The sequence below is a fragment of the Gopherus evgoodei genome, chromosome 4 (genome assembly GCF_007399415.2).
Source record: "Gopherus evgoodei ecotype Sinaloan lineage chromosome 4, rGopEvg1_v1.p, whole genome shotgun sequence".
NCBI lineage: Eukaryota > Metazoa > Chordata > Testudines > Testudinidae > Gopherus > Gopherus evgoodei.
The window spans coordinates 117,101,888-117,120,636 of NC_044325.1; the positions used below are offsets into that span (position 1 = coordinate 117,101,888).

Here is an 18,749-nt window from a genome sequence, read left to right on the forward strand (position 1 = left end):
TACCTATTTTTTTTTTAAAGACCCCAAACAACTTATTACACAGGACATTCTGGTGAATGATGCAGTGAAGTGTATTTAATGAAGGGTGTATCGCTGCCAAACATGAAGCAAAGCCTTTCTCTTTCCCTGTCATGGAGGGACCTCTGTCTGTAACAAGCAACCTTTTACCTTTTCAAAAATGATCTCTCCTATGGTGTAGGTTTCTAATGGTATTAAACACAAAAATTCTTCCTTGAAAATTTCACCATCATAAATGCTAACAAACAGCGATAGCTGGGAAGTGTTATTTAAATTGCTTGATTTGTCCACTACAAGAGACATGTATTTGGCGTTATGTAAATCAGAAAGCGGTGCTGACAAACAATCCTCATATATTACCTCCTCTTCGCACTGCCATGGAATCAGACAGGGGAACTTGCTTCACACGGTTCACAATGTCATCTTTGTTTTTATCTCTGGTAAAAAGCTCCTCCAGCATTTCCAATGTGCACTCCTGCACAAGCTCAGCATCCAGGAAAGGCTTTTTCTTTTTAGCTAGTACCAATATTATCTGAAGAGAAGCAGCTGCTGCAGTTGTGAGAATGACATTTGAATATGATCCGAAGACGTCAGATTTTCAATTTTGTCACATTGTGCAACACTGCCAGAAGGCTAGGCAGCATTGAAGTTACTGTACTTTGGTTCCAAGTTGTACCTCACAATGATGACCTTAAAGAAGGATACAGTGGTTTGGCATATTAAACACAATGGTTTTGTGTTTAAATGAAGTGGCATAATAAAAAGAAAATCCACTGTGCAGTTTGGGTTAAAAGCTCAGTTTTTACTGTCAACTTTGCAACATTTACTCCCACTCACATTCATTTTTTGGCTCCATTTCCATCACTAATGACAAAATGAATAGCTTTGTAGCTCAATTGTAACTGATGCTATTGCAAGAACTTAAGATCCAGTAAGCAGTGCTTAATTTGTGCCAGGGCTAACCAGGGTTGAAGCCCAGCACCTTGAGGCTCGGCGGTTCCTAGCCCCAGCAACTCTGGGCTCCTTTCCAGCAGCGACCACTTTCCAGGTGCCCACCTCTGAAGGCAGTGCAGCCACCAGCAGCAGTGCAGAGGTAAAGGTGGCAATACCATTCAACTTCTTTGCCTGTCTACACTAGGGGCTTACACTGGTGCAACTACACCAGTGGCAAAGAATCCTGTGGCACCTTATAGACTAACAGACATTTTGGAGCATGAGCTTTCGTGGGTGAATACCCACTTCATCAGATGCACACCAGTGGCTGCCTACTGATGGCTGTGATGGCAAAGGCAAGATCTTAGGTCAGGTCAATACTATAGACTTATATCAGAATAACTATGTTGCTTAGGAGTGTCAAAAATCCACGTCCCTGAGCAATGTAGTTATACCAGCTTAGCACTACCTACATGGAGGGTTATGCCAATGGGAGAACTTTTCCTGTTGACATAATCCACCTTCCAAAGTAGCTAAGTCTGCCGACAGGAGAAGCTGTCCCATCATTGTAGTAGTGTCTTCACTAAAGTCAGAAAATACAGGGAAACATGAAATGCACCCTTCCCTACTCCCAGAGGTACAAGAGACAGTGTTCCTTTGTTAATTAAATGAGATGTGCAGAGTCTGAAAAATCAGCAAAGAATCCTGTGGCACCTTATAGACTAACAGACGTATTGGAGCATGAGCTTTCGTGGGTGAATACCCACTTCGTTGGATGCATGTAGTGGAAATTTCCAGAGGCAGGTATAAATATGTAAGCAAGAATCAGGCTAGAGATAACGAGGTTAGTTCAATCAAGGAGGATGAGGCCCTCTTCTAGCAGTTGAGGTGTGAAAAACAAGGGAGGAGAAACTGCTTTTGTAGTTGGCTAGCCATTCATAGTCTTTGTTTAATCCTGAACTGATAGTGTCAAATTTGCAGATGAACTGAAGCTTAGCAGTTTCTTTTTGAAATCTGATCCTGAAGTTTTTTTGCTACAGGATGGCTACCTTTAAATCTGCTGTTGTGTGTCTAGGGAGATTGAAGTGTTCTCCTACAGGTTTTTGTATATTGCCATTCCTAATATCTGATTTGTGTCCATTTATCCTTTTACGTTGAGACTGTCCAATGTACATAGCAGAGGGGCATTGCTGGCATATGATGGCGTATATTACATTGGTTGATGTGCAGGTGAATGAACCAGTGATGGTGTGGCTGATTTGGTTAGGTCCTGTGATGGTGTCGCTGGTGTAGATATGTGGGCAGAGTTGGCATTGAGGTTTGTTGCATGGATTGGTTCCTGAGTTAGAGTTACTATGGTGCGGTGTGTAGTTACTCGTGAGAATATGTTTCAGGTTGGCAGGTTGCCTGTGGGCGAGGATTGGCCTGCCACCCAAGGCCTGTGAAAGTGTGGGATCATTGTCCAGGATGGATTGTAGATCCCTGATGATGCATTGGAGAGGTTTTAGCTGGGGACTGTATGTGATGGCCAGTAGAGTCCTGTTGGTTTCTTTCTTGGCCTTGTCTTGCAGTAGGAGGCTTCTGGTACATGTCTGGCTCTGTTGATTTGTTTCCTTATTTCTTCATGTGGGTGTCGTGGTTTTGAGAATGCTTAGTGGAGATTTTGTAGGTGTTGTTCTCTGTCTGAGGGGTTGGAGCAGAGTCTGAAAAGGAAGTTTCATCATCTCTTCCCTCAGGAGTTACCGTGACAAACCTGCAGGCATGAATAGGCCAGGTACATTATGGGGAGAGGAGTCATCTTTTCTGAAGCAACCAGAGCAGACAGACTAATTGCCTTCTTCAGTAGGGCAACTCCGCAGTTTGCCATTATCACAGCTCTTCAGGCCCTCCCACCCCCACTTTCCTGTAACTTACCAGAGTAAATTGCACCAGTGCAGCACATCTACTGTAGGCATTTGGACCAGGTTAGTAGCTACATCAGGAAAAACTTCTAGTGTAGACAGAGAATTTGCCTCCTAAAGGGTATGTCTACACAGCAACTAGACACTTGTGGCTGGCCCATGACAGATGACTCAGCCTCACAGGATTCAGGCTCCGGGGCTGTTTCATTGCTGTGTAGACTTCTGGGCTCAGGCTGTAGCCCAGGTTGTAGGACCCTGTGAGATGGGAGGGCAGCAACCCAAGCTCAGAAGTCTACGCAGTAATGAAACAGCCCCACAGCCCAAGCCCTCCAAGCCCAAGTCCGGTGGCATGGGCCAGCCACAGGTTTTTCTTTACTGTGTAGCCATACCCCAAGAGGCTTTCAGTTCTAGGGCTTCACTTGGGAGGTCATTCCATGATCTAATTGACTTTACTGAGGTAATATGGTTCCTACCTGGTAACATAAAGATTTCTTCTTTTCTTAGTTGCAGATCAACCTATAGCAGTAACTGTTTGGAGCTGGTTTGAAGAGCCAGATAAAGAATGGGTGGGTAAGTACAGAGGCAAAAAGTGATAACAATGGGGGGGGATGCAGGACAGGAAATTAACTCCTTTTCCTTGTCTCACCCTCATAGGATACATCTGTCTGCAAGGTCCCACATAGATAGCAGAGGTGTTCACAGGCCACTTCACCTTGAACGGTCCCTTGAACTATGTGCCAACCATAGACGCTGACTCTGTGGGTGCCCCAGGGCTGGAGCACCCACAGGGAAAAATTAGTGGGTGATCTGCACCCACCAGCATCCAAGCCCCCCTCACTCCCTGCACCATCTCTTTCTCCTCCCCTGAGCACACCGTGTCCCCGCTCTCCCGCCTGCCTCCCAGCATTTCCTGCCCAGATGCCACCAAAGAGCTGTCTGGCAGCATTAGCACGCTCCAGGAGGGAGGGGGGAGGAGTGGGAACGAGACACACTCAGGGGAGGAGGCGGGGAAGAGGTGGGGTTGGGGCAGGGATTTGGGGAAGGAGTTGGAATATTGGCAGGGAAGGAGCAGAGTTGGGGTGGGGACTCTGGGAAAGGGGTTGGAATGGGAGTGGGAAGAGGCGGGGAAGGGGCATGGCCTCATGGAAGGGGTGGAGTGGGGGCAGGGCTGGGGGCAGAGCAGTGGTTGAGCACTCACAGGAAAGAGGGAAAGTCGGCAACTAAGGTGCTAACTATTTATGTTGAACAATCTGTTCCATCTTGACACACTGAGTTCCTTTCCCAGACCAGAAGAAGAGCTCTCTGTAGCTCAAAGTTTCTCCCTCTTTCACCACCAGAAGTTGGTCCAATAAAATATTACCTCACCTAACTGATCACACACAGGGTTTTTGTCTGTAGTTAAGTGCTGCTGGTAACAGCCACTATCTGTGACAAGATGCTGGACTAGACTGGCCACTGGTCTGATCCCAGGAGAGTCTAAAATGAGAAGGAAATCATTGCAAGCCCCATGTGCTTACAGCTATTAGTAAATCCAGGCAGCAAATGGACAGAAGTTATTTGGGCACCTGCAAAATGCAGCCATGAACATACACCAATGAGGCTGGGGAGGAATGGTGTGCGTAATTCATAAAAAACCTGTGGGCTGTGCCCTGCAGTTCTTCCTTTTACTCCAAAGGAAGGTTTGTCTGACTAAAGACCAAGTAAAGATTTCAGAATTTGACCCAGAAGGTAAAAAGACCCAGGATTCATTTCAGGGTTCTGTTTATGTATTTTTAATAACCTGTTAAGAATCTGCCTACCCTAGAATTTTATGGTAGGGAATAGTGGACTAATCCAATTAAAAATGCAATAGTTGATGTCATTTTGATGTTGATTTAGTGAAGCCAAGGAAAATTATCCCAAGGAAGCCAAAGAACGGGAACATCAGAAGCTCACAATAAACCTTACTCCATTAGGGCCAGCAGTTCAATTTCTCAAATTCTAAAATACAACAAAGCCACATGAAGGGGTCAAGGAACAGACACTTCTTCATATATTTCTCTCCAATACCAAATGGTTCAAGTCTCAGCTGCTGACTTCAGCAGAGCGACTCATGATTTACACGAGTGTAAGTGCGAAGAAAATCAGGCCCACAGAATTAAGAGATTTGGGATCTATTCCTGACTCACTTGCTGTGTTATTTGCATGTCACCTGCCTTCAAATTTTCAGAACTAGTCAGTGATTTGAGATACCCTCAGTTTTTGGGCAAAAATCAGTGGCCTTTTAGAAAATGTTGGCCTTCATGGCTCCATGCCTCAGTTTCCCCTTTGTGAAATGGGAGTAATAACCCTTGCAACTCTTTTTAGGGCATTTTTAAGATCCCTATATATAAGTGAAAGAGTTATTATAAATCAGCGCTTCAGAGGGCATGCACAAATCTCAGAGAAATTAAGCCACTTAGTATACCCCACACCACAGTGATACAAACAGTGGATTACACAGGGCTCTTTCAAACCTCCCCAGCTAGGGGCAATTAAATCTTTACCCTTTTCTTTAAATTAGACAATGAAATAACCATATGAGGCTTAACTGGCCAGTATCAGTACACAACAGGTGAGCAAACAGTGATAAAACATCAGAGAGTCCATCATGAGCTTATCTTAAGCGCAGAGACTGCCTGATGGGCTACATCTACACTGGCAATTTTAGGGAGATCTCCTATCTTTCTCCTAACAATGGTATTAGGGAGGGTGAGAGTGCTGGCACATGGACCAGGGCACATTGGTGCTACCACAATACAAATAAAGAGATAAATAATAATAATAGTGTAGTCTTGATGCAGGCATTTTTATTTCCATGTTGTCTAGACTTGCACAGATCAGGTCTAGACAACATGATAGTAAAAACAACAGTGGCTTGTAACTCTCCCACTCTTAGTCCCAGTTTGGGGAGATTTCCCTAAAATTGCTGCTGTAGACAAGGCCATAAAATGATTCCCCTCTTTTGATGCCAAAGGCACAGGGCAATACATCTCATTCCTAGTTTCTACACATATCTGACTTTTAAAGGTCAGGCTAATTGTGGTTTAACCTCTTCACACATGCTCCCAAGGGAAGAGACTGGAACAAAGAACCTCATTATCACCTAAGGCTTTGTCTTCACTGCTACAAAAAGGTGTGGTTTTATCACAGGTTAAGTAAGGCCTTGTCTACACTGCCACTTTACAGCACTGCAACCTTCTCGCTCAGCGGTGTGAAAAAACAAACCCCTGAGCGCTGCAAGTTTCAGTGCTCTAAAGTGCCAGTGTAGACAGTGCCCCTCAGCGCTGGTAGCTACTCCCCTCATGGGGGTGGTTTCTCCCAGGGCTGGTTCCATGACTACACAGCACATGCTTTAACGTTGCTAGTGAAGACATACCCTTAACAGGCAAAAACTCAGGTTTTTGGCAGTGAAAACATAACTTAGTAGACCAAAGATGAGTGCAGGTGCCAAGGAATCTGCAATGTGGCAAAAGCTCATGACAGCTCTGTGTGTACTTATGTATTTATGCACTAGCCCACCAGGCATGGCCCTTCCCCCTGGATCTGACTGTGGAGACAGTAAAGTATTCAGCAAAAACTGCTGATTCCAAACACTTTAACTTTTCAATTACATGTTGCTGACTTTAATGGGATGGCAAGGTATCATATATACTCTTGTGTAAGCCATAAGCTAACCCCTCCACTTTGTAGGAGTAGGGCTTACTTTCTCAAATTAGGGTCCCATATTCTTTGTAAGGGGCTTTGCTGTCTTCTAGAGGGGGAAGAGCTGCCCACCAGCTCCTACTTCTCCTCTCCCTTCAACAAAAACCTCCACTAAAGCAGAGCCCAGTGGAATCTGCCAACTTGTGTGGACCCTGTTGTAATAATTACAGTCCAGCAGAGGCTCTTCACAGCTTTAATGCTAATCAAGCAGAGGGTGCATTGTGCGTAGCATTTCGGATCCCAACCAAAGAGCAAAGGGACACAAACTTCAAGGCTTCCTGCCCCCCTCCCTGTGTCTTCTCACTAGGCACCAAACACCGTGCACACAGCACACCACACAGCCAGGACCCGGAGCAGCTATGCTCACTCTCACCCTCCCGCACCGGCAGTGCTGACAGAGCTCCACAGCAGAGCTTTTTTGATCTTCAGTCACAGGCAATGACCTGGCACAGCATTGCTTTGAACCAGAAATTAGATTTTCCAGGAACTCCCAGACTGGAAAGATCCGACCCATCGCCACCTGCCCACTCTGTATTCCTGACCAAGACTTGGGAACAACCAAAAGAGAGACCGACTCGCCTTCCCCCTCAAGAAGAATCCATCCCAGTCTTTCCACAAGATCCAGCGCACACAAGGACACTTTGGGAGTGTTAGTTACTACCACCTACACATCCAGCAGGAGAGTGGGTGTGTTTCAATTAAAATGATAGGCTTAAGAGGAAAGGCATGCTGAGGGTCACATGCTGCCTGGGAGATGATGACAGCTTGATGTCTGCTCTCCTCAAGTGAAATTTGATCTTATTATTCGTCAGTGTTTTCATATCTCATTAAATACAATGAGACAAACTCACCATCCCAGAGCGCCCCCTCCCAGTGACAGGCAGCGTGGCAACACTTTCACCTCCTCTGGACGCCTACAGCCTGGCGTGGTGATATGGCCCTCAGGCCAGGTCGCGCTACTGTCCTCCCCTTCCGGAGAATCAATGTCCTGCACATCAATAGTAACCAACACAGGTTCCATCCCCTCCAGGGCTCTTTCAGAACAGGGGATTCCTAGACTTCTCCCTGGTGCTCGCCCACAGAAAAGCCCCAAACAGAACCACACACGGCATAAGCCACTTTGCCCATCCTACGCTTGAGCTTTCAGTCTCTCTGGGTTCTCCCCAGCTCCTTGCTCCTCTTCCAGAGCACAAACCCTCAGAGCTGCCGGCCTGGGGTCTTGCTCCTTTGTCAAGGCCTGCCACAGGGGCTCAGGCCACTCCTGTTGTGTCTCTGCCATCCCTGACCCTTTGCCAGAGCTCCCTTTTCAGGACAGGATCCCAAGGTCTTCTCACACTCTCTGCTCTGGGTGCCTCCCTTTATGGGACAACCCAGCTGGGTCTGCTAATGAACTGTACCTAATGCACCCTCCAGGTGCCACCAATCAGCTGGTTGAGTCTTTGAGCTCCCAGTAACCTGTTTGCTGCCCACCTGGGGTGTAAACACCCCATCAAGCACAAAAATTCAAAAAGTGAAAAAAAGAAAACCTACCAAAAAACATTGCCCAGATACTTCCCAGATTGCCGCAGATGGATTCAAATGGATAAATATATAAGAGGCCGAAGACTCACTTGCTTAAGCAATCTCCTCCTGTATGCAGAGTCTAGCAGAGGAAATAGCAGCTGAGAGAAAAAAACAGTCATTTTAATAAACACACAGTCTCTCAGAGATAAGGACTCTCATGTCAAATCCCAAATGTCTTACTTAGAAAATAAGTTACAAAAAGCAGCCGGTGAAACAAGTGGGATAAAGAGGGATATGTCTTCCCTGAGCTGAGGGGATAAGCAGCTCTGAGGAGAAATTGGATGACCCGGAAAACAGGCGAGGGGAAACAATATCCATATTCTGGGCATTTCAGGTTTAGAAGGGAAAGATGCTGTTAGATATCTTCAGAAAAGCTTCCAGGCCTCCTCTGGTTATACACCCAGCTCTTTCTGTTTGAAAAAGAGAAGGTGTACAGTGAAAAACAGGTGGGAAAACATGAAACCCAGGGAACGGAAAGTCATTTTTAGGCTCCTAATGCTGAATGGGCCTAGGAAATGGAGAGAGCTGAGCAAAAGTTGAGGGAAAATGAGCAGGAGATTTATATCTTTGTCAAGCTTCTCGTCAGTAAAACTTTTGTTATTCGGGGGTAGCGGTGGTGATGGTGGTGTTTTTTTAACACTCCTGAACAACAAAAGTTTTGCTGACAAAGTGCCAGTGTAGACAAAGCCTAAGGCAAGACAAGACCTCCAGACACACAGCTGTGAGCTGACTGGAAAGAGGCCTATGTATCAATGGAGTCCATTCCTCTGCAAGGGCAGGATATAAATCCTCAATAAAGGAGCATCAACACAACTCAAGTCTTAGGTCTTGTCTGTATTAGAAAGGGGTTGGCAGTACAGCTATACTGGTATAGCCAACCAGGCAAAAACCCCTAGCGGAGATGCAGCTTCTTTTAGCAACAGAGTTCTTTTGCCGGTATCGCTTATCCCAGTTCCCCGAACAAAATAAGCTACAACAGCCAAAGGACCATTTTGCTAGTATACTCGTGTCTAGACTAGGGCTCTTGTGGACAGGGCTGTGAGGTTTTTCACATTCCTATCTGACAGAACTATGCCAATAAAACTTTTAAGCGTAGAGCAGGTCTTAGTGTCATTAAGCCCAGACTCTTAGAGGTCTGATATACAACAGAGAGGTAGAAAACCATAGGTTGCACCTGTTCCGTCTGCCTCCATACATGCAGAGACTGACCTATTTTAGAATACAGACCTCTCTGGAGACATTAAGATCCTGATATAAGAAGCAGCCTCTATTTTTATAGGCCCAATTTTTCACCCACTATTAATGACAGGCACAAATCATAGCACTTAGACGTCTAAGGCCTAACCTACATTCAGTTTATTCAGTGATTAATTAAATCAATGCAGCCCCCTAGCAGAGATGCAGTTATGTCAACAGAGAAGTGTTTAATCAGAACAAGTTATATTGAAATAACCATGTTTCTATTGACATAACTGAATGCACACTAGGGGACTGCACCGATATAACAAAATTGTTTTTTTCTACAGACCAGGTCTAAATGCTATGGATTGTGTCCACAAAATTGGAAGCACTGTCCACACAATAGGAGCTCTCTTCTTCCTTGCGTGTACTAGATCCACTTACCTGTGTATTTTGTACTCATCAACCATCTTTCCCTCCCGTGTTTCTGACCCTCGATTCAACCCAACCTTGTCCCTAGTTTAGGCAGTTCAATTTCTCTGTTGGGTGGCCCATATGTGAAATGAGTCTGATACTTTCAGTCCAGTTCCTAGGGACAGGTGTCCACATCACAAACCACAACTGGAAAGCAGTTAGCACCCTGGCTGGTAGTCTCAGCAGGGAGGCTGGGGACTGAATGAGCCATGGACACTTTACAAGAGGTCTCCCACATCAGAGCTGAGGCCCGTTAATTGGATAGCATGGGGAAGGTTTGCGCTCTCATTGTCCATGCCGCACCTGTTCTGTAGAGGGAGGACTTCAGTCTCCATTACTGTTCATAAGCACTTTATTTGCACACACAGCATGTGATCCAAGCTGCATGACTTCAGCATCACATCGGTTTTATTGGGAGAAACAGTAATGTAAAGCTGGAGTAACGCACTGTTGAATCAGGTGCACAATTATGATGACATCAAACACCGCGCAAGCAATAAGGCAGAAACTATCCATCTTTTATTAGCCTATACAACATGTTTGTATATATAATTATAATTAATAGAATAAGAGAATGGGAAATGCTATGCTGCAGTAGGTGAACAGAAACTTTGTAAAATCTTCATTAATCCCCCAACCTGGAGTAGCCTTTGTTCTTGCTGAACTCAGACTCAGGTTAGCTGGGTATTCTAGTTTCTTATGCTCCTGATTTTTAGTAACAAGGACAATAGAGGCAAATAAGCACCCTCCTCAGCCTTTACACTGAGTGCTAGACTGTGACTTGAGCCTGGTCTTCATTGGAAAATGAGGTTGGTATAGCTGCTTCGCTCAGGGCTGTGAAAAATCCACACCCCTGGATGATGCAGTTAAACCGACCTAACCCCCCGTGTAGACAGCACTATGGCAATGGATGAATTCTCTCATCAGCCTAGCTACTGCCTCTCCAGGAGGTGGAGTACCTACACTGTTGGAAGAAGCCCTCCTGTGGGCATAGGTAGTCTCTTTACTGAAGCACTGTCTACAGTGGCACCTCTGCAGTGTTTTAAGTACAGACAAGCCCTTGGACTACAGACCCATGCAGGGGAGTAAAAGGACTAAGAACCCTCCCCACCCCCATAAATCCTTGTGGGGGCTGCATGGGCTACAGGCACGCAGCTCCCACTTTACTCCACATTAGAGCCCTGCCCAGGACTAGTGTAGAGCCCTGCAGTGGGACCAGGATCCCAGGGGACCTTATGGGAGCAGAATTAAAAATAGTCCTGCTCTGGGCTCTACTTCCCATCTAGAGCAGGGGAGTGGGGAGCATGCAGGAAGGGGCAAGGAATGGGAGAAGTTTTGGGTCCCCCACCAAATGCCCCAACCCGTGGAGCTGAGCCAGCAAGGGAGTGTTGAAGTTTGCTACTGGTACAGCCCACTCCTCACCCCTCTCTCTCCTGGAGCAAGGAATTATGTCTCAGGCACGATGCCGCCTGGGGCTATTCCTGGTTGAGGGTCGCTTATGCAGAACTCCTTGCTCAGGGCTGTGCTTAAAGGCACAATCTATCCCAGTGGAATTATTTATAAAGTCTTACTCCTCGTGACTAAGGCCCTATGGTAAGCAAGTGGTAGCAGGTGGGGCTAATAATAATATACATCAGTGGAGGTGAGAGCTGGAGCATCATTTCCTGATGTCAGAGAGGTCCATGATGAGAGGGAAAGAAGGAAGGGCATCATATTGGCTCCTTTGGGAGGAACAGACACTTTCTATACACAATTATTTCTCCTTTCCTAGGAGGCCTCCAGAGAATTTGCCTTTGCTGCCTGGAGATGATCCTAGAGCCATGGGAGAAACACAGAAAGAAGACAAGCTGCACAGGCTGCACTCCAATAGGAGTGAGGGTCTGGGAAAAACCACCATCTACAACCAGGATCCTCCCGTAGACACTGAAAGCAGCATGCAGCCTGCCAGAGAGGATGTGGGCCAGGGAGAAGATGGCACAGGCTGCTATTGGATTCTTTCTGAGGCCCCTGAGCAACAGCCCAAGTACGTATCAATGCACTCCTTCTGCCGCTAAGTTTTCAAATGTGCCATCAGCATAACACCCGCTTTGTATATCAATAGCATCCTCTGAAGAGCTGAAAGCCCTTCACATCCATCAATTGCTTCACAAATCTGGTGTGGGAAGTAAGTATTACCCCTATTTTAGAGAGGCTACATTGACACACTGAAAAGTGAAAGGACATACCCAAGGCCACTCAAAAGTCTGAGGCAGAGAAGGGAATAGTATCCAGATTTTCTTGAGTCCCAATACCATGTCCTACCACAAAAACCTCTCTCTCTTCATAGCTCTCATTTCCTACCACTTGCCCATTCTAATTAACACATGGAATACAATTTTCAAAATTGGGGAGTTACTAGGACAGGCAGTCCTGCATTCAGATATACAGCATGCAGGAAAGTCCCCTTTTTACACAGCTGGTGGCAAGCACCAATTAGAATCCTCTAATATGGGATATAGGTTCCCTCTCAAGCCCCTGGTTTGAAAATTGGGCCTAGAGGATTGCTATTAAAATAAATTCCTGGTCACTGTTAGCAAACTCCACCTTGTTACCTTGTAACAAGGCATGTAAATGAGAACCAATGTTGTGGATTTACATGCCTGAGTTTATTTCCACTATTCATTTTAAGGCATGGTTTCTGGAGAGTTCTGAAAAGCAGGCAAGCTTACTGGCATTTCCCCCCAGATGCAGAATGTTAGCAAGTCATTTGCATAAGAGCACCCATAATGCGCAGCACCTTCCGTAAGAGAGAACTTGGCCTATTTGAAAGTAAGGAAACCTGGACATCACATGATTTCAGACCAGCACCTATACAAAGGCTCTTTATCACTTCCGGGGCCATACACCTAACACAGCTCTCCTCTAGCTGAGAGCAAGGGTTGAGTCTAAAAGGAACAATGATGCGGCCATTAATTAGCCAGCAGGAGTGTCATTGAACAATGGGATGGTTAATCCTCACAAGATAGTTCTGATATCTTTCCACCCTCAAATAGCTCAGAGAACATGGGTCCCTGTCTAGCATCCATAACTGGGATAATGCATGGTGCTAAAACTAAGAGAATACTATTGCTAAAAACATACATTATATGTTACATTCCCAAAGCACTGTACACATATCAACCAGCTCCCCTCTCAATTCATTTGCAAAGTATTATCCCCAGAGATGTTGAGCAAATCACTTAAGACAACATAATGACTCAATGGCAGAGGCAGGACTGGAACTCCGAACTACCTCGTTCTTGGTCGATGCTCGAGCCACTAAACTTTGCTACCTCTTGGAGTCAGCAATGAGATGCAGTTGTGAAAAACACTAATATAATTCTGGGGTGTATTAACAAGAGTGTTATTAATACAGGAAGTAATTATCCCACTCTACTTGGCACTGGTGAGACTTCAGCTGGAGCAATGTGTCCAGTTCTGGGCTGCAAACTTTAGGAAAGATGTGGACAAGTTGGAGAGAATCCAGAGGACAGTAACACAATTATTAAGAGGTGTAGAAAACCTGACCCACAAGGAAAGGTTAAAAATACTGGGTATGTTTAGTTCTGAAAAAAGAAGATTTGGAGGACCTGGTAATAGTTTTTAAATATTTTGAAGGCTGTTAGAAAGGAGATTGTTCTCCGTGTCTAGGAAGGTAGGAGAAGTAATCAGCTTAATCTGCAGCAAGGGAGATTTAGGTAGATATTAGGAAAAACTACCTTTTGAGTTAAAAAGTTAAGGACTGGAATAGGCTTCCAAGGGAGGTTGTGGAAACCCTGCCATTGGAGGTTTTTAAGAACAGATTGGACACCTGTCAGGGATGGTCTACATTTATTTGGTCCTGCTTCAGCATAGGTGGAAGGACTAGATGATCTCTCGAGGTCCCTTGCAGGCCTACATTTCTAGGACTTGTCTACACTATAGGTTATGACAGTACAATTTATGTCACTCAGAGGTGTGAATAAGACACCCCACTGAGCAACATAAGTTACACCGACCTACGAACCGCTGTGGATAGCACTATGTTGGCGGGAGACGCTCTCCCACTGACATAACTACTGCCTCTTGCAGAGGTAGTTTTATTATGTCAACAGGAGAGCTCTCTCCCATCTACATAGAACATCTTCACCAGATGCAGTGCAGCTGCGCCAGCGTTGCACTTCTCATATAGACTAGCCCTAGATTCTGTGATGGACGGGGGGAGTAAATGAGGGATTCTAGAAGATCTCCACAAAGAGAGTATGTTTAATGGTGATTGTGCTCCTCCCTGTGCTATAAAAGACCAGTTCCCTGAATGTCCTTTGGGACACTGTTCACAAGGTGGTAGATCGCTGAAATGATCCACCTACTGGTGGGAGAGTAGCTCCTGACACTTGATTCACGGGATGGTCTTAGCATGAGTTTCTGAGAGTGGAGCAATAGCAGCTGCGTACTAGGCCAAGGTGCTCAGGGGCTCCATGGGGAAAAGCGATTGGATAAATAGTAATGTCATGATCTTGTCAGCAATTGTGTTTGGATTGGGTCGGTCTGGGGGCATGGATGGGGATTCCACACTTGAATGCCAGGGCCACAGGGCTTTAGACTGTTTCGACCTGCTTGTTTGCAATCTCTAACAACAGGTCAAGAAAGTGACACGCAAGGCCCAGGAGACAGCACCCAATCAAAATCACTCCCAGTATTGTACAACACCTGTCATGGGATTATTACTAGGCCCTCAGTTATCATCAGTGACACTGAAGGACGCTGATGCCAACGGGGGTAAAAAATACCCTTCACTATCTCTTTTTGTGGCCTCCTAGCAAGGGGAGTCACATTCCTTTGCTATTTCAGTCTTTTCCATGGCAACAGATGGATGTCACAATCACAAAATCACCACTTTGCCGTATGGCGAGAGGGAGGGAGGGAGGGAGGGAAAGGGGAAGACAGATGGTGATCGAGGAAAAGCTCTGATTCTTCGGGGTCTAAGAAATCATAGGAACCCCTGATTGCTGGAGCCAGAAAGCTGACCCAGAGCTGTGGGAGGGAGGGAAGGAAGAGGTGGGCGGCTCTGCTGGGCCCAGAATAGCAGACCAGCTGTTAACTTATCACTTGTAATTATTACAACATATGGGAGTAAAGAATGGCTCTGAAGGGAAAAATAAATAGATAAATAAATAAATAAACCAACAAGCAATCCAGGCTGCTGCAAAGCTGGCTCTGTGCGGACAAGAGAGACAATCGGTACCTGCAAGTAGGGAGGGGACCTTAGTGAGGCACCACGAATATAGGCAATTCCAGCCTATCGGAAAGTGGCCTGTGAAACAGATAGAGGCACATGAGAACAAAATATTACAGAGGCACTGGATGAACTGGAACTGCCAGCCAGGGTGGTCAAAGTCTGGGCAGCAGGGAGGGGACATTGCAGAGGCACTAGGTTCATAGGCACTGCCATTGGAAAGGGGTCTGTCGCCAGATACGTGGGCATGATGAGGAAGAGACTTTACAGAATCAGAGGGGTGAAGAGGTCTGTACAACAGATACCTGTGTAGTAGTAGCCCCATCACTGGTTTACAGCAGAGTTTAAACCCAGGACCTTCGGCCCAGGCCTCTGCTCCTTGAACTAAAAGAGGAATCCTCCTAGCCAGGAGCGGTGGCAGGTGATTAAACTCTGTGGATCAGACACAGAGAGGATACATGACACACACACAGTGGTGGGTTACACCTGAACGTGGGGAGGAAACATTACAGAGGCCCCGGATACCTGGACACCTTTAGGGGAAAGGGACCTGTGCATCAGATACTGTCAGGGAGGTGGTGACATTACAGATGCATGGGCTCTGCATGCCAGTGGAAAAGGGAGAAGAGTATGGGAAGCTGGGTACCACAGAAGGACTTTTTCCTGTAGTTTTTGAGGAAAGTGAGGAGCATTATGAAAACAGAGTTTTATTTTATTGCCTGGTCAAGGTGATTATAGGAAAATATTCCAACAGGCAGGGAGCGAAGAGAAAAATCCACCCCGCACTTCCCCACATATTACATTTTCCCCTTGCTGTTTATTACTATTTATTTTCTGGGGCTGCCTTCCTGATCTTCAGCATCATATACCCAGAGCTCCTGGGTCCCTTTATTTTCCCGCTTTCGCCTGTCCACCTAAAGCAGCACTAATATGTCTCAAAAGGTTTGTCTCCTGGTAAACTGCAACAATGAATAGTAAGGGGTAGTGAGGGGCAATCTTCAGGAAGGTTCCAGGCAAGGGTATTAGACAGACAGTCCACAAACTGTGTTTATATAGCTTGCAGGACACTCAGATTCTGTATAATCTAAGTTTTCATCTTTTAAAACAAAAAAAAGTTTCTAGCCTTCACAGCGGCAAAGGTAACTGTGCAAGTGTATCCTGAGTGCAGGTGATGCTGTGATGTCTGCCTGAATCTGCAGACAGCCTGAAACAATGACTCAGCTGTGTGAATTCCCTAGTCACCTATTCATCTAATCAGAGTATCTGTTGTAAAACCCAAATGTTGATGTTTCAGTGTCCACATGAACTACTGAATCACTGTTCATTTTAGTGCCCAGAATGGGAGTTGGTGAGGGGGAGGGAAGCCCACAGGAAGGAATGAGGAGATGGTTCAGGGAAGGAAACACAGACAAAATTGCAGAGGAAGTTTAATAAGACCAGGAAGAGGGAGATAAACAGAAAGAGGAGGATGGGGAAAGAAGAGACACAAGAACAGAAGTAGCAGTGGGAGCAGATTGTCTCATTCAGTGAGGCACTAAACAAATGATAAATAATCACTAACGGTTTAGTTACTACACTGAGACCATATTCTCTGCTTGATCACTGTGAAAAGCTTCTACTGACACCTGTGGGCATGCATGCCATTGTGCACTGTGGGGCGTATACAGTCTTGAATTTACACCCTGGCCCATGGACTATAATGAAACATAGAATCCAGCCCTCTGATCCTTCATCCAGAGATTTCACTCAGACGCTGATAAGGCACCAGACTGAAGGGAACTTGCATTCTATTTCCTGCTCTGCCACTGACTTACTGTGTGACCTTGGGCTTGTCACTTCACCTCTCTGTGCTCATTTCATCCTCTATAAAACTGGGTGATAATACTTACCCATCCCATCTGCTGTTCAATTCATATATGCATGAAAAGTACCATGGCCAAGTTTTCAAAACCAGATGACTAAAGTTAAGACTCCTAAATCGCTTGAGTAAGCAGCCCATACTCTAGAGGTGCACAGAACGTTTGAACCTCCCTGTGATCTGAGCATGGGTTTGGATTGTTATCATTTTAATGAACTATATATCCTTTGGTTCCATTGCAGAGCCCTGCCTGTGCAGCCGAAGGGCCTGCAGAAGACGGATGACACCCATGTCCTGCGCTTGCTGCTGCATCAGAGGGACCTGGAAATCCAGGGGCTGAGATGCGCCGCTCAGAAGGAGCCAGCAGCCCGGCTCTCCTTCATTTTGCAGGAGCTAGTGAGCATGAGGCAGAGAGTGAGCGCAACCCCCACAAGGTGAACAGCAGAAAAGAAGGGGTTGAGGTCAGACACTGGTGTGGTGAGAAATGTGACAAAGTCCCACTGAGTGACAACACGAAAACTGGCAAAAGGAGGGGAATCTGCCTGGGTGAAAAGGCCCATCTCACCATTATATATCCACATCGCCTCCATAGAAAACTACGGGCAAACAACATTATTAAGGTTGCAAAGTCAGCACCCAAAAGTTAGGATACACCCCCCTTGTGTGTGTATGCGTTAGACTACAACCAGTAATGCATGAGCACAGGCTACTTTTGCCACAAGACTCCTGCCTCAAAACGTATTGATATTATTTTACATTCTCATGATTTTTAAGTGAATCTCATGAATTTATGGGCCCTGATTTACAATGGCCATGGGTGGGTTGGGGGCCTCAGGGGTCACGTTCTAGGCCTGGTGTCTAGAATCAGGGAGCACACTGTAGGGCGGACAGTGTATAAGGAAACATGAGTGATAGAGAAGGCTGCCATAGATTGCAGGGGGCTGGGAGAAAATAGAAATGAGAGAAGGGGGTCAAAGAGAGCAGCACAGGGGAGAACTGAAGGGAGCAAATCTTTGGGGGAAGGAGGGAGACGAACAGAGAATTTTTGCAAATGATATCTTGCATATTTGTCAAATATTTGTCAGATTACTTCCATGGCAACTCCAGATTTCAGGCCCTACAGCCTTAATAGGTGATGACTCAGCAACCCCTGGATTAGCTACTTCACTCTATAGTCACTCTATAGTCACTCTAACATAGACAGAGCATCTCTTCTAGTGAGAGTGAGAAAGCTTAGCCCAGCCCCTCTTGGCTCCCCAAATATAGCAGCTGCCTTTGGCTCACATGCAGAATACATACACCCAGGCACTGATTTTCAGAGGTGTTGAGCACCCACACCTCCCACTGAAGCCAAGCAATGCCATAGATGCTCAGCAGCTCTGAAAATCAAACCCTTGAAGCAAATCCAGCTGTCAGATGGATGCGAGACTCTGCAAACTTAATGTGCATCAAGGTGTCAATTTGCTTAGTCAATGGAAGCAGGAGCAAGCCGGTGGGAACAGATTTCCAGGACATCCGCACCCATAATTGAGGTTCAATTTTCAAAAGAGCTCAGCACCCAGCATCTCCCATTACTTGCCCTTGGTGCTGAGCCCATTTGACAATCTGCTCCTCATTTTGGGTGCTGAGCACTTTTGAAAGTCTGGCCTTTAACGCCCAAGAGGCTAGCCAAGAATTGTCTCACTGGGAAATAGAGCAGAGTGAAAGAAAGTGATGTGACTGCGGAAAAGAACTGCATACAGCACCAGCCCAAAACAAGACTAGAGCAAAAGCAAAGGCTGTTTGCTCAACAAGACACAATCCCTAGAGGAAAAAAGCCAGGCAGCTCTGAGATTTCTTTGCAAGACAAACACAAAATGGAACTTTG

At 45.9% G+C, this 18,749-nt stretch overlaps 2 protein-coding genes across 4 annotated transcripts in view; one reads left to right on the forward strand and one right to left on the reverse strand.

The window, feature by feature from the left end:
- Nucleotides 1-460, reverse strand: part of RASSF7 (Ras association domain family member 7) — a 148,569-nt gene extending 148,109 nt beyond the window's left edge. For 2 of the 3 annotated variants that reach the window (XM_030560699.1, XM_030560696.1), the window contains exon 1: nucleotides 379-460. In XM_030560699.1, coding sequence (XP_030416559.1) covers nucleotides 379-397 — 19 coding nt within the window. In that variant the 5' untranslated portion in view covers nucleotides 398-460. The remainder of the gene's footprint in view (nucleotides 1-378) is intronic. The other variant, XM_030560697.1, reaches the window with a different exon arrangement.
- Nucleotides 461-10,595: 10,135 nt separating this feature from the next.
- The window catches only part of LMNTD2 (lamin tail domain containing 2), a 53,073-nt gene continuing 44,919 nt past the window's right edge, over nucleotides 10,596-18,749 (forward strand). The window contains 3 exon segments of the mRNA XM_030562147.1: nucleotides 10,596-10,600; nucleotides 11,563-11,814; nucleotides 17,125-17,316. Of these exon segments, the coding sequence (XP_030418007.1) occupies nucleotides 10,596-10,600; nucleotides 11,563-11,814; nucleotides 17,125-17,316 (449 nt within the window).